Genomic DNA, 14,079 nt, shown 5'->3' on the forward strand with positions numbered 1-14,079 from the left:
TTATCATCGCAAATGTGGAAGTCGGGCCCGAAAGCTACTGATTCCACTCATTGTATTTCCCTTTTTAACGGGATGTGGGACACGGCCCCTTCGATGTCGACCACTTGGTGGTAGTCATTCTATCGTTGTCTCATCCCAGGTCGACAAGGGTCTGAAAAAACATGCTTTGTCTGGTGTCCGCGGCGCCTTTGCAGCTGTCACTTGGTCTAAATTGGGAATAGAGCAAAGTGGCACGAGATCGATCTGCTCTCTCCCATCCACCACAGAGGACTCCCACCAGGGCAATTAGTGGGCTACCGGCCAAGCGTAAAGAAAGACAGGGCTAGCAGCAACCAATTACCTTGACGCCATCACAGGAGGCGTGGAGGTGTGGTCGCAAGAGTCCAGTTCGCAATTTGACCGATAGCCTGGAGACCTGAAAGGTTGTGACATCCCCCCCCCCCTCGGGTCTCCTCTCCCCCACCCGCCGCCGCTGTTACAAGCTGCATGTGCTTCCTTTCCAACAGCAATTCGTAAACCATGCAATTCGCGTTGTGGAGAGGGGTAGCCGGGTGGCGGCTCACAGATAGATCCCGGCAAATGCTACCTGAGAAGCGCCAGTGTGATGCAGGCGGGATTGAACTATATCAGGAACGCTATCCCACCGATGCGCGGCCATTACTCGACTGGTACACCATACCAACTTTTACAGGAGCCCCCACCGTCCAGATCCCTCGGAGATAGATCGATACAGGCCCTATTTCACCAATTAGTGCCGATTGCCTCTGTGCAACGAAGGGCTAAGATATTGTACGCTCCTCCTCAGTTTGAGTCCATGCTCCTCGGATTACTTCCCACAACATCAAGGACCAACTAAAAACAAGTGTTTAAGCTCTATGAAATCGGCACGGCTTCTGTGGGGCGTTCAGACTTACGCGACCTTGATTACCATTTAACCTCGTTCCCGCATCAAACTATACCTCGCCTCTTCGACAGCACCCACTCAACACGCTACGACAGGTCGTCGCCATACTGGCAGTCCTAGGAGCATGACAAGATACTCATAAAAGCTCGAGTAGTCCTGACAGCAGTCAAAGCTGATCCACGAACTCTTCACACACTCTTTCCCGAAATTGGAAAAGCAGAGTTGGAGACATCAAGCCGAACGAGATCGAATCCTGCGCCAATGCCTTTTCAACACGTAAGCAGCCTAAAGATTGCCGCGTCGTCAACGACTCATCAATTTTGCCCTGAATCTGACATGACGAGAGCTAACTGCATCGTACAATTCCCTTGATATCTAGCCCTTTCAAGAATCACAATTTGACCTCTTCGACTGGTACCCCAAATTTCGCGAGTGCCAAAGCCACTTCGTTGAGCACGCACAGCATAGCGGCCCGGTACAAGCTGTGGCAGCCTTTGTGAATATACTGCTGCCCTTCCAGAAAGCGCAGAAAAACGAACGCGAGCCCTCAGATAACACCGAGAGCGCGGCTTCCCTCGTGGCGCTGGTACCCTATATTCGCCGCCTTGTCGCCACTGGCTTTGACACACCAGCTGTCCTGCATGGCTTTTTCGGAGACGATTGGAGCGAGGGAATTGGGCAGATACATGAAATGGAGAGACGAAACTTTCTCTTTGCCGCCAAGTCGGAGAACTGGGTCAATGTCAAGTCAAGTTATGATATCGAGGACAGCCAAGCTGTGCCGTTTTTGCGACCACTTCAAGGCGCAACTGAGGAAGAGATTCAAAGTGCTGAGTCAAGCTGGAGCGAGTGGTTAGCCATGCAAGACTGGATGTTAGGGCCACGCGCGCCGCCGGGGGAGCCCAAGTAAGCATGGAACTTCCTATGCTGTTTATATGAACATTACAGAGCTGAGTGAACGAGAAACCAGCTATGCCTACAGTCTTGCCTGGCAGAAGTCGGTATGCCGCATGTATAGGATGAAAATAATAGTAATAAAATGCCAGACCTGCAAATTCGAGGCATTCAGTATACGACAATCTTATTATAAAAAAACGAAGGGCAAACAGCTGAACTGTTCTATAATCGGAGTTTCGTTGAGTTCCGCTGTAACTAGAAAAAAAAAGGTATAACTATATGTACAAAATGGCACGGTGCAGCCGAGCCAACCAGTGATGCCTCCCCAGAAGGCAGAAAGTGCCACCGAGGAGCGGGAGGAGCGCAAGATAAAAGACCACCGCCTACATACACCTCCGACGCCAGACAATAACCCACTCTAATGCTGTTGTTACCTGTCGTTTGCGTTTTGTACCGCCGCCTTGCCAAATGCTGTTGAAAGACGAGACGTAAAGAGGAAAGAGAAAGTCCCAGGTGCGACTTGAGCGGAAAACGCAGTCGAAATAAAAAAACAAACAAAGAAGGAACCAGTATTTTTGTTACCATAGCTGGCTCCCCAAAACCCAACCGTTTGTGCCTTGCTTGGATCCGTAACGCCATCGAAAACGAGAAGATTCAGTCGAGGAAATCACATGTAACATCCTTGCCGTAGTTATTCCAAATCGCACGATGATTCTCAGTATATCGTCCCCTTCTCTTATTAAATTGATATGCCCGCAATCTATCCCTAGATATGAACAGGTAGGGAACGGAGCACTTGATAAAGTACAGCCTGCCGCAACCTTCATTTGGCCAGTTGCGGCGCGGAAAAAGCGAAGATCGCAGCTAGTTGAGAAATCCCTTACATGCTGCAGTGCCACATAGACATGGGATTCGATCCAAACTACCAATTTCGCGTTCGAATTTGTAGTCGTATGTCAGTTCTTCGTCTGTAGTAATGATTCAGTTAGCCAGTGTCCCGCGGCAAGTTACGCGGGTAGACTTACTCATTGTAATCTCACGAAGTGCGTAGATGACAATGCGCTTGCTGCCCTCGACTTTGATAATCTTGGCTGTGCAGTTCGGCATGCAGCTGTGATTAATAAACCGTGCGATGCCGCCCTTCTTGGTGGCATCAATGACGGTGTTCTCATCAATACGGAATAGGTAACTGCTGCCGATGCCACTCTTGAGATATCGATTTTCACGAATCTCGGAAATTTGTTGTCGGACTTCTTCGCCCACATACTCAATAATCATGTCATCCTTGTGGATGTCTTCCATGGTATACAAGCCCCAATTATGAATAGCAGACCTGGCAAACTTGACAGGCTTCTTCCGCTTCTTGAGCTGGTTGAACTTGAACACATCAGAGTCTTGCCCAAGAGTCTTCTTCTGATCGTTCAAGTCCGCAACATATCGGCGATTGGTTGCTCGGTTAGCTCTCGAGTTGCCCTTAGCGATCAACTTATCCGCTGCAATCTTGGAAGCTTCCGCTGTAGTAGGAGTGGAGTCTTTGCCATTCTTGATGCGAGCCTCCCGCTCTTCGCGCACCTTCTGTACCTTGATATGATGAGGCAGATACTTCGACTTCTCAGAGTTGAGAATCTTTTTGACGCCTTCTGTCCGTGCACAGCCCGTAGGATTTGGAACATAGTATCCACTGATGGACAATGGCTTATGCGCAGATGGGTCGCGCGCATTGAGTTCTCGAATGCGCTGTTTCTGCCAAAGCCAGAGATCAGCGCTGCCAATCTCGGCCGTCTGGAACTTTCTTCCTAGCTTTGCCAGATCAGGGCCATCTTTAGCGCCGAGGTGCAGAAGCTCAAGAGCGGAAATGTCAGGCTTGAAGTTATCCGGCAGGGGAAATGCTTTGGAAAGCGGTTCTGCCGAAAAGAGATGCTCGTCATATTTTTGCGGTTCTCGTGGCGTTGGGATGGACTTCTTGGGTAGACTTTGGGGCTCGGGGGTTTCGTCATCCTCAGCGTTCTGGGGCCATTTCGCTTGCTCTTCCAATGCCTGTTTGGCCATGGATGACCTGGGCTTGACAGACTTCTTCTTTGCTCCCTTGGCAATGCTGGATAGCGGCGTTTGCGATCTCGAAAGACTGCTGTCATTATCGTCCGCTACATCAGCTTCGGCGCCGATATCTTCTGAAAGTTCACTCTTGACCTCGTCAAACTTGGCCACGAAAGAATCCTCTTCTAGCTTCTTTTGACGCTTCGATGCCATATCAGCAGCTGAAACAAGCTTGCGCTTCTTTGAGAGAGATTTGTCGACTACTGCTAAGCTGGCTTCTGTCATGGAGTCTTCTTCACCAGGAGCCCAATTATCTTCATCCGTGCTCATGCGGCTCTGTGGGCGAGACGCGGCTGCCTCCGCCTCAGCTGCCGCGAGTGTCTTTGCATCAGTATCATCATCTGACTCAAAATCGCTGTCGAAGCTTTTGAGGCGGTGATGTAGGGATCTGAATGCCGGCCGTGAAACAGGAGCTCTTTTCCGCGAGAACGGATCGACAAATGTACTGCGATAGGCTGTTCCTTTGGCTTTGGATTTGCGAATTTTCGGCAATGCCTTGGCTTCGAATCGACCAGTCCTGCGCTCAATAGGATCCGCGCGCGAGTTCGGGGTTCCCATTCTGGAAGTGTCAAACGCATCTGTCATTGTAGCATCGTCTTCTTCCTCAGCAACGTCGATGTTGAGCTGACGGCGCTTCGCAGCGTGGTTGACTGGATCGAGAAAGTCTGATAGAGAGGGAGCTGCAACTTGCGTTCGGATGTGACGAATCAAATGCTCCATCATCTCTCGCTGCACAACCTGGACGGCCTCCATGACGGGATCAAAGTTTTTAGCTCTTTGTTTCTTCTCTTCTTCAATGTCGGCTTCTTCCTCTCGTCGGCGTCGAGCTGCATCCTCCTCGGCTTTAAGCTGTTGTGCCCGGCGGCTGTTGCGCTCAGGACTCGGGCTTCTTTTGCGATCCACAGGCGTTGCAGCTCGGGTTCTCGGCAAGCATAGCTGCATGGACATATTGTAAGTGAAGAACTCAGTATGATTAACAGCTCGAAAGCAACGCTCGGCCTCCATTTTTCCAGTAAAGGAGTTGCTAAAAATGACATAATAGCCAGTTTTATCGATCCGAATATCGTCGAATGCATAGTTCTTTAGTCGCTTCTTCATATGCGGCAAGATGCTCGTAAGTAAGGGAACACTCTGACAATCGATAAAGATGTAAGGATCGTTCGCAAGTTGGGTAGAGAGATCTTTCGGCTCGAGGCTCGCCGGAGCACGACTCATAGACGCAGGAGGCGGGGGTGCTTGTGTAACCGGTGGCTGCGAGGTTCGCGAAGTAGCTGGCGCTTTTGGACCCGTTGGTGGTGGCCGAGCAAAGGAGTTGGTGGATAACTTGAGGTCCGCGGCCGCTTTTGCAGCAAGTGCAGCCTGTGTTAACTTCTCCCTCTCTTTCTCGAGTTTTTCTCGTTCACGGCGTAAGTGACCCTCAAGCATCCTGCGACTCCTTCGGCCCTCAGGGTCATATTCGACCTTCACCATTTCGGAGTCGACTTTGATCCCACGAGCCTGAACGGCTCGACGGGCTGCATCGATAGCAGTTATTGAGGGTCGATCGGCTCGTTTAGAGTCACGGTACCGGATAGTAGCGAAGCCTAGGTAGCTCCCTGTTTCAGGGTGCATCTTGTTGCTACTCTCAGCAATGTCGCCGAATGTAGCGAAGATGGCTGTTACTTTATTGAAAGGGATCAGCGGGTTGTATTTTGTGACGACAATTTGTGTCGGAGGCCCGGGGCCAATAGAAGTTTTGGGGTCATAGGGGTAAGGCTTCAAGTTTTCCGGAGCCGGACAGAAGCGCGCTCGTGGCAAATAGAAGTCGGTGTTGATGTATCCTAAGCGGCCACCTTTTGCTAGACGTGGATCTTGGGGCGCAGAAACATCGTCGAAGCCGAACTCTTTGTAAGTGGGTTTCGCCGTCTTGCTGACAGCTCTGTTGCGTAGGCGGTCGAGGATCGGGTCGTATGTGCATTTTCTGCCCTTGACTGAAGACCCGACCTCCCGCGCTACCTCACGCTCTATTCTCGGAATATCGGCAGGCGCAGGACGAGATCCTAACTCAGCCCCATTCACGGATCTTTCAGCCTGTGGAGGTATTGACCCTTGCGGAAATGTATTTGTCGAATTGGAGTGATAAAGAGGTGAAGAAACGGCGGGAAGGTGAGAGGAGACACGAGAAGTGCCTAAGTTGGGTACCCGAGCCGCAGCATTGCTAAAAACCGATGACGAAGAGCTTGTGTGTGAGCTAATAGAGTCGACAGTGCTGGGCATGTCACCAAGCGGAGAGTCATCAGCGCCCTGGCTTGTCGGCATCGCGCCGCCCCCATTCACTTGCGACCGTGAGAGAGCGACGGACCCGGTGTCATGTGTCAAAGCACTGAATGCGGATGAATCGACATGATCGGATATTTGGCTTGTTCTGTCGCGATCATTCCGGCCCTGCGCCTCGGCTCTCACTTTCGGGGCATTGGGAAAGAATTGCGCGAAGCTCACGCCTGGTGGGGGGCGAGTCATCGTGCCGATGCGCTCCTGCTATCTTTTATGGCGTACTTCGATCATTATACCGCTGAGAAGGGCGCGATGATCGGGGACAACTGTTGGGTGTAGTGTTTGCGGGAGGATGTTTTTGTTGCGCGCGCGGATGTTCAGTTCACGCGACCGACAAGGTGGAAAGAAAGCCTGAGTGACAGCGAGGCGCAGAGTAATTTTTCGGCGCGGGCACGAGCGGCGCGGACAGGAAATTCAGGCGTGACAAATGATATGTAGAGCGACACTAGGTGCGACCACTATTACTGGGTGTTCAGCCTCAGTATTGTGGTGTTGCGGCCGAGACGCAGTGACAGGAGTTTGGGAGAATGTTCGACCTGCGGCACGTCCAGGGATGGCGATTTCATTCTAGGTCTCCCAAGCGCGTGGAAGAACTCCACAATGCACCACGCATCATAGTGGGATAAGGATAATAGATTATCCGACCCGCAGTTGCGTTACCACATTTGGTCGGCGCCCCCAGTTACTTCATGCTAATTCACTTTCCTGCGCCGAACTATGCGCTCCTCCGTCATTGCAATTCTTTTTATCAAAAACCCCCTTTTATTTATATTTGTAACAAAACATCCCTGAATTGCATAAAAAGCACATCTCTATCATTAATTCCGTCTCAAAAGTGAGTGGAACGGCTCGTCTCTGTCCAAACGCCTGCTCAATTACCAATGCTCATTTTCTCTTCTCACAAATGAAATCCCTTTTACTTATCTAAATATCCAGCTTCAGCTCAAACGTCTCATCATCATCAGAGTCAATTGCTGGGCCATTGAGAGTCACAGGCTCCGCGTTGTCCTCATCGTCGAAGAATATGGACGTGAACTGCGGACGTTCAGTTGTTCGCAGCAGGCTCTGTTCGGGAGTACCTAGGCGGGCACGAGAAGGGGTGCTGGTAAGATCCCAGCTGTTGTCCGAAGCTTGACGAGCAGGTGGTCTAGTAAGACTCTTGCTGCTTTGGTGGTGGGGACGCATCATGGAGGATGCGGTTCTGCCCTTGCTGTAGCCAATCGTAGTGCGCGAGGCCGCTTCTCCAGTAGTTGTACCCGATGGCTCTATAGCTGATGACTTGGCCATTCTAGGCTGAGCTGAAGGTCGTTTTGAGGATGCTACCCGTGATGACAATGCACTTCCAGTCCTGTCCGAGTGAATGGCCAACGCTGAGGCTGCTCTGCGGGAGCTGATTGTGTGTAGCTTTCGATCATTGGGAACCGGCACCTTGTCCCTGTGGGCGTCGGCTCGTGAGCCGGGGTTTCTGGGAGCTGTAGTTGCCGGAAATGTGGCTTTGGAATCCTGCACATCAGGTACACCCCAGTCGAGAGCCTCGAATTCGCGGTCATTTTGCTCAACGGCCTTGTCCAATGCCAACTTCATCTCATCGTCAAATGCTTTATCAAGACGTGAAACACCGTCATCATCGACGGGATTGTAATAGTTCTCGTAATAGCCCTTGAGCAAATATTCTTTCTTCAGACCCCTAAACGTCAACCCGCCTTCGGGAAGCACGTCTGATTGGTATGGTAAGGGAGTCGGGGCGGGGGGGGCATATTCAGGCTCCTCGTCTGCGCCTGCGTTCTTATTATCAGGTTGGATTTCAAACTTTGGAGTAGCTGTTTCTGTTTGTCGCAATTTAGGTCGCTGGGTGCCGGCCTTCATATGAGAAGCCTCGACCGGCTTCACTTTCTGCTTTCCGATCACTGATTGACTCGGCCGCGCTTTCGCGTTGGTTGTCTTGTTTCCAAGGGGGGCTCTTGACTGGTTGCCTGCGTTCGCTGTGAGTATTTCGTGATATGTGAGGAGACCATGAGTCTTACCTAAAGGAGTCGCTAAAGTCTGCTTCTGCGACGTTGGTTTCGTCAACAGTTTACCGTTAGTGGTATTCTTGATAGTTCCAACGAGCGCATTTTTGCCCGTGAAGGCTGTCGGCGCATTCTCATCATTTCTAGCAAAACGCCCTATCGGAGTCTTCGGATATCTCGGTCCCGGCGTCTTGGGCTGTTGTTTCGCTGGAACCTGGTGCGCGTGCACCAGGTTTTCCTGATCTCGGTGTGCTGCTAGCATCGCGCTGTCGACAAATGGAAGAATAACGACTGGTCGACAAATTGAACAATTTTGCAAGATGTTGACAGAGAGAGGATAAATGAGCAATAGGGGAATGAATGTCAGTTAATGATTGGCTGACGTGCAAGATGTTGACACATGGTGATCAGTGCGTTGTTGTCTAGGCAACAAGCCAGCCTGTGGCGCGTGCCCGCAACTTACCAGTAGTGGCCACGGCAGCCAAAGGGCGGGCACACATGTTGACCTGCTGCTAGTGCACATTGCACAAGGCATCTTGGAGGGGCAATTATCCCTACCCCACCCCTTTTCCCTGCTTCCAACTCCGCCTATTCAAACAACTCGATCAAGCAGTCAAGGCGGTATATTTTCCTACCTAAGTTCATCTAAAAGACTCGAGGAATAATCGAAGATACATAATGGATCGCATCAAGGAGGTGAGTTCAGCTAAAGCTGCCACACTCGTCGTTGGCGCCGCTGGGGTGGGGGATGCAGCGGTCAATGGCTGACGAAGCTTTGCATAGAAAATGAACCAGCTTCGCCTGGAAGCCGATGAGGCCGTTGGCAAGGTCGAAGAGCTCCAGACCAAGGTCAAGACACTCGAGCAAGAGAATCTTTCCAAGGAACAGGAAATCACCTCGCTTCAGCACAAGAATAACCTTCTTGAGACTGAGGTCGAGAAGCTCGAGACTGCCATCAAGGACTTCAAAAAGGCTGCCGACGAAGGCCAACAACACGGAACCCAGAACGAAACCCTACAGAGACGACTTCAGCTCCTGGAAGAGGAAGCCGAGAATGCCGATAAGACACTGCGAGACGCTAACGAAAAGTATGTAGTGCACTAGCCAAGCACCGGAATGCCATTTACGCTTCCGTTTCTTGTATTACCTTGGCTAACAATGGATATCTAGGCTTCGTCAGACCGATGTCAAGGCCGGCCACTTTGAACGCAAGGTGCAGGCCCTCGAGAACGAGCGTGACCAGTGGGAGCAAAAGTACGAGGAGATGGCCAAGAAGCACACCAGTCTCCAGAAAGAGCTGGAGGAGCTCCAGGTCGAAATTGGCAATATCTAACCTGCATAATGAGCTTGGTGGAAATTGCGTTCCCTTGTACATGCGTTTTGGTGTCGCTGGACTTAAATAGAGCCTATTGCGTAAGATTTGCGCTGAGAAGAAAATTATTGCGAAGTCGGCAGAACGCACAGCGACATGTTACATGTCTCGTAGTAATTTAATCTGCTCTTTCTTCGGGTATATAACTTCAATCTAATTCGTTGATACATACATCATACGCCTCGTTTGGCTTTGTTCCTTGCTCTTTGTTTCCGGTTCTCGAAATCTCTTTCTGTTTTTGATTCGTAACGGAATTGCTTCTTTTTGGGCTTTGGAGCCCTTCGGTTCGATTTCTTGTCTTCATTCTCTTCTTGGCCTCCAACCTCCTCCTCGCCTTCAGGTTTGCTCTCGTCGTTTTCGCTCAGTAGCTCAGGTTTCGATAGACCGTCGCGAGACACTGATACGCTCTCAACCGTTACAGTTGTGTACCGATCTTCGTCTATGTATTCCTCCTCGTGGTCGACAATATCTAACTCGGGCTGATCGGGAAACCCATCCCACTCCTCGCCTTGGTCATTTTCGGACTTGCTGTCGTCTTCGGCAGTCGCAGCAAGGGATGCTTTTAACATTTCGTTGATGCGGCGAACATGGTCTTCCATTTCTTGGCGTCGTTCGTCTCGCACCTATTGAGCATAGCTGGTCAATTATATTGAACCGCAAGAAGCAAAGTTGAATCAATTGACATAATGCGCACCTGTTTGCGTGTATCCAATTTCTCTTGGCGCGCTCGCTTTGCTGCTGTTTCCTGTGCATTTTTTATGCGCTGCTGCTTTCGCTTGTGAAAACCAGTCAAGTATTCTTGGCGAGCGTCATTATCGAAGTTCACTTCTTCCACTTCCGAAGTATTTTTCCGCTTCCTGCTCGGAAGCGGGAGAATGCTTTTCTTTACTCGTGGTTTGGCGAACATATTGGTCGACTGATGGCTATGTTTAAGCCGTAAGTTGTTTGTCGTGCGACAAGTTCATCCAAAAATTATTTTGCTGTTATCGCTATCGGCCACGGCTCGCTGACAGCTCGACCCAGTGCCTGAGTGAGCCACTAAAGGGGAGTTGCACTAAAGGCGGTGATTACATAATTGACTTTGCAGCTTGCCCGGTACCGTGCATCATACAAGAGCCGCTGCAGGTGCATGGTTGACTGACGCAGCTTCAGACACAGTGACTTCAGCAAAATCTATCCGCAATGCGTCTGCAGGCGTTCATCGGGTCACTCACGCTCTCTGGAGTTGCTGTGGCCTTTTCAGATGCCACACCCTGGATTCTATACTCTACTGCGTCGTATGTGATGCCTTGTCCTCTCCCTCGTTGACGCGACTCTAATGAGTGCACCTACCTAGCTTTCCTTCGACCAGTGATGCGCAGCTCCAGAGCAGCTCCGACGTTCTGAGAAACACAAAAGATATTCTCTCAAGATGCCCGACCGACTACTACGTGTTGGCGACGCAGCCTGGGATGAATGCCGCCGATCTTCACCACAACCAGTTCTCGGATATGCCATTACTCCATCAATCGGTAACTCTCGATGACCGTATCCAAGGAAAATACATTGTCTCAGAGGTCGTCGGAGATATCAAGGACGGCAATCTCGTCAATTTCGTGAAAAATGCCTGCTCGCAGCACGGCAAGCAGGCTGTTGTCGAGCAGGTCTCACTGGGCCAGCTGCCGCAAGAAAACAGGGCACGGGCTCTTCTTCTTAATGGTACGATGTTCAAAGAAGTCTAATGCGATCCGAACTAACAAACCATCAGATCACATCCTTGGTGAACGCATTAGCAAAGATAACGGCCACGAGAGCTTCACGATCCTTTTCTATGCCACCCGACCAGAACCTGCTTACGAGGCGCAATTTGACGAGGCTGTTCACCAGGACCTGCGAAGAGCTACACATGACAGTGATGCAGTTTTTGAGACAGATAACAGACCTCTGTTCGAAAAATATCAGTTCTTCACTCCAGGTACGTATTCTCATGCTCGCAGCCCAATGCTCAAGATTCTAATGGCGACACTCAGGTATTTTCATGGGCCTTATCACGACGATTGTTCTTTTCAGTATTCTTGGGGTTGGGATCAAGGGACTTGGCAGTCTGCAGGTGTCGTATGGTGCGTTTGAAAAGGAAATGGGGCCATCTGCACAGAAGAAACAGCAGTAATGACATGTAAGCATTACCTGTTCACAGAGCAACCCATATTGGGATCATCAGGAACACTGTACAATACGAAGCTTGCGTTAGGACTTGCACCTTGCGAATTAATGTTAGCACTCTTATAGATGGAATGCATGTATTTGCATGCGCAGAGTAATCGCCAGAATTTGAATACCCGAAACAACAGCCTTTTTCACCTGATCGACGCTAATTTATGCTCACCCGCGACAATACCATATCATAGCCCACTTTTGTAAAGCCAGTCCAACGCCATTACACCGGGTGCTAAGACCCTTCATGCAAACATGCCACCTCTGAGAGTCACAGAGTCATTATGCGACGCCTCATGGCGATCGATGTCTTCGACCGATCGGCCACTCAGACTAGGTGGCTGGGCAGAAGAAAGTTGGCAATGCCCTCCTTGATGGCATACTCATGCCCACAGTTGCCACAAACAAGCTTGCCTTCCGAAATCTGTGTCTCGAGCAACAAGTGGTGCAGATCCTTCAAAGTCTTCTCATCAGCTTGCAGTTGCTCGGCTGTAGGAGCTTGCCCCGGAAGTTCGGGGAAACCGAGCTGTTAGCAAAGAAATAATATCAGTTAGCGAAATTGCTTAATAATATTGAAGTAGAACAGCTTTGCTGGATGTTCAGACCAACAGAAAACCCCAGTGACAATACCCCTCTCACAGGAGCCTATCGCGACGGCCTCGTGTTGGAAAAGTCATGGCACTATAATTCTTACCTCTGAGGAAGTTGTTCGAAGAGCTGCCCAGTCGAGTCTAGGCAGAACGTTGATGAGCATAGCTGGGTTCAGCTCAATCTCATCTTGAACGAGTTCGGCATCCTTGGGATGCAGCGGGAAGGATTCGGAGGTGGCTTTGCAGGCTTTGGCGGCGCAGTTGACAAAGTTGAGACTTAGAACCTTCATCTTGACGAAGTTGAAGTTCTCTACGTTTTGAAAGACAAAAATTCGGCAAAGATCTTGAGAAAGACGGGACTACACTGAGCTGGCGGGCCAAACTCATCTAAACCCAGCTCACAACTTTTTTTTTGGCGGGCTCTTTTGGACCCCCACGTGACAGATCTTGCGCCAGGAGCAGTGCCCACCGAAAGGCGCCCAAACTTCACGTATTGTTTTCGTAGAGAGCATGTTTCAATGAAGGCTTCACTTTAATTTAATCTATCTTCCTAAACCAGAGATTTCTCATGCACAACAACCTTTGGCTTTGATGCACAGCGAACCAGAAAAACGCCGATGGCCATGCCAATGAAAATTAGCAACAGCATCGCGGAAGGAGAACGTCTATGTGATGTTGACTTTTCCAGCTTGGGTGCTGCAATAGTTTCGTTTTGTTCTGAATTACAAAACAAGCATCAATCAGCTTGCGGAAACACAAGAAGAGGGCGAGAATGTGTTGGGCTGGGTGTAGTGTGCAGGTATTTAAAGCTCAACGTGAATACCTTCGGCAGGAACCTCCAGCTCGCCGCTCTTGACGATCTTGACAGTCTCCGCGGGCTTGTCGCCGGGAGAAGTCTTGAAGTTCTGGATCTTGTCAATGAGGTCGTAGCCCTCGAGGACTTCGCCGAAAACGACGTGGCGGCCGTCCAACCAGCTAGTATGCCCTGTCAGTATCCAATTGCCTATTTCCCAAAGTCAGGGGGCGTCTAGCCACTTACGAGGTGATGACAGTGGTGATGAAGAACTGGGAGCCATTGGTATCGGGTCCGGCGTTGGCCATGGACAGAAGGCCCTTCTTGGTGTGCTTGAGCTTGAAGTTCTCGTCCTTGAACTTGTTGCCGTAAACTATTCCGTATTAGCCAATTGGTCCGCGAGTGCCAATTATTGTTCAGGGGAATGCTGCGTACTAGACTTGCCACCAGTGCCATCGCCTTTGGTGAAGTCGCCGCCCTGGATCATAAAGTCCTTGATAACACGGTGGAAAGTAGACCCCTCGTAGCCAAAGCCCTTCTCGCCTGTAGCGAGGGCACGGAAGTTTTCAGCGGTCTCGGGGACAGTCTTGCCGTAGAGACCAAAGGTGACGCGGCCAAGGTTCTCGTCGCCGTGCTGAATGTCGAAGTAGACCTTGTGGGTGATCTTGGGGCCCTTGGCGGCAGCGGCGGTCTGCGAGAAGAAGACCAAGCCAACTGCGAGTAGCAGCATGGCCGAGGCCATAAAGCGGCGGAGGTTGAACATTGTGGTTGTTTCTTTCGAGAACGATGTACGATGAAGAAAGAGAAAGGAAGTGGAAAGAACTGGGCGGGTTAGAGTTGCGACCAAGCTCCCTTTTGGCGCGAGGACACCTGTACCCTGATTCCGCGATTCGCACTAAGCCGCTAATGTC

The 14,079-nt window shown here is 50.5% G+C and overlaps 9 protein-coding genes across 10 annotated transcripts; 4 read left to right on the forward strand and 5 right to left on the reverse strand.

Moving 5' to 3' along the window:
* Positions 1-646: 646 nt before the first annotated feature.
* On the forward strand, positions 647-935 carry LMH87_004550 (uncharacterized protein; the record flags this gene model as incomplete). Its single annotated transcript, XM_056195788.1, has 2 exons — positions 647-789; positions 872-935. The coding sequence occupies 2 exons, from the start codon at positions 647-649 to the stop codon at positions 933-935; spliced, it is 207 nt and encodes a 68-aa protein (XP_056049382.1).
* A 230-nt stretch (positions 936-1,165) lies between these two features.
* LMH87_004551 (uncharacterized protein) lies at positions 1,166-2,223 on the forward strand (the record flags this gene model as incomplete). Of its 2 annotated transcripts, XM_056195790.1 has the most annotated exons (4): positions 1,166-1,180; positions 1,284-1,810; positions 1,875-1,905; positions 2,131-2,223. In XM_056195790.1, 4 exons carry the CDS (start codon positions 1,166-1,168, stop codon positions 2,221-2,223), a joined length of 666 nt encoding a protein of 221 aa, XP_056049384.1. The 2 variants fall into 2 exon arrangements, with proteins under 2 accessions (XP_056049384.1, XP_056049383.1); XM_056195789.1 differs by lacking the exon at positions 2,131-2,223 and having other exon boundaries at positions 1,868-1,922.
* Positions 2,224-2,665: 442 nt separating this feature from the next.
* On the reverse strand, positions 2,666-6,397 carry LMH87_004552 (uncharacterized protein; the record flags this gene model as incomplete). Its single annotated transcript, XM_056195791.1, has 2 exons — positions 2,666-2,769; positions 2,827-6,397. The coding sequence occupies 2 exons, from the start codon at positions 6,395-6,397 to the stop codon at positions 2,666-2,668; spliced, it is 3,675 nt and encodes a 1,224-aa protein (XP_056049385.1).
* A 738-nt stretch (positions 6,398-7,135) lies between these two features.
* On the reverse strand, positions 7,136-8,482 carry LMH87_004553 (uncharacterized protein; the record flags this gene model as incomplete). Its single annotated transcript, XM_056195792.1, has 2 exons — positions 7,136-8,184; positions 8,236-8,482. 2 exons carry the CDS (start codon positions 8,480-8,482, stop codon positions 7,136-7,138), a joined length of 1,296 nt encoding a protein of 431 aa, XP_056049386.1.
* Positions 8,483-8,898: 416 nt separating this feature from the next.
* On the forward strand, positions 8,899-9,553 carry LMH87_004554 (uncharacterized protein; the record flags this gene model as incomplete). The annotated part of the gene is made up of 3 exons (XM_056195793.1): positions 8,899-8,916; positions 9,004-9,308; positions 9,391-9,553. The coding sequence occupies 3 exons, from the start codon at positions 8,899-8,901 to the stop codon at positions 9,551-9,553; spliced, it is 486 nt and encodes a 161-aa protein (XP_056049387.1).
* Positions 9,554-9,765: 212 nt separating this feature from the next.
* Positions 9,766-10,499, reverse strand: LMH87_004555 (uncharacterized protein; the record flags this gene model as incomplete). The annotated part of the gene is made up of 2 exons (XM_056195794.1): positions 9,766-10,215; positions 10,287-10,499. 2 exons carry the CDS (start codon positions 10,497-10,499, stop codon positions 9,766-9,768), a joined length of 663 nt encoding a protein of 220 aa, XP_056049388.1.
* Positions 10,500-10,774: 275 nt separating this feature from the next.
* LMH87_004556 (uncharacterized protein) lies at positions 10,775-11,741 on the forward strand (the record flags this gene model as incomplete). The annotated part of the gene is made up of 4 exons (XM_056195795.1): positions 10,775-10,869; positions 10,929-11,290; positions 11,340-11,546; positions 11,602-11,741. 4 exons carry the CDS (start codon positions 10,775-10,777, stop codon positions 11,739-11,741), a joined length of 804 nt encoding a protein of 267 aa, XP_056049389.1.
* Positions 11,742-12,113: 372 nt separating this feature from the next.
* On the reverse strand, positions 12,114-12,665 carry LMH87_004557 (uncharacterized protein; the record flags this gene model as incomplete). The annotated part of the gene is made up of 2 exons (XM_056195796.1): positions 12,114-12,311; positions 12,480-12,665. The coding sequence occupies 2 exons, from the start codon at positions 12,663-12,665 to the stop codon at positions 12,114-12,116; spliced, it is 384 nt and encodes a 127-aa protein (XP_056049390.1).
* Positions 12,666-12,925: 260 nt separating this feature from the next.
* On the reverse strand, positions 12,926-13,931 carry LMH87_004558 (uncharacterized protein; the record flags this gene model as incomplete). The annotated part of the gene is made up of 4 exons (XM_056195798.1): positions 12,926-13,092; positions 13,199-13,350; positions 13,415-13,541; positions 13,604-13,931. The coding sequence occupies 4 exons, from the start codon at positions 13,929-13,931 to the stop codon at positions 12,926-12,928; spliced, it is 774 nt and encodes a 257-aa protein (XP_056049391.1).
* Positions 13,932-14,079: the final 148 nt, after the last annotated feature.

The sequence above is a fragment of the Akanthomyces muscarius genome, chromosome 2 (assembly GCF_028009165.1).
Source record: "Akanthomyces muscarius strain Ve6 chromosome 2, whole genome shotgun sequence".
NCBI classification, from domain to species: domain Eukaryota; kingdom Fungi; phylum Ascomycota; class Sordariomycetes; order Hypocreales; family Cordycipitaceae; genus Akanthomyces; species Akanthomyces muscarius.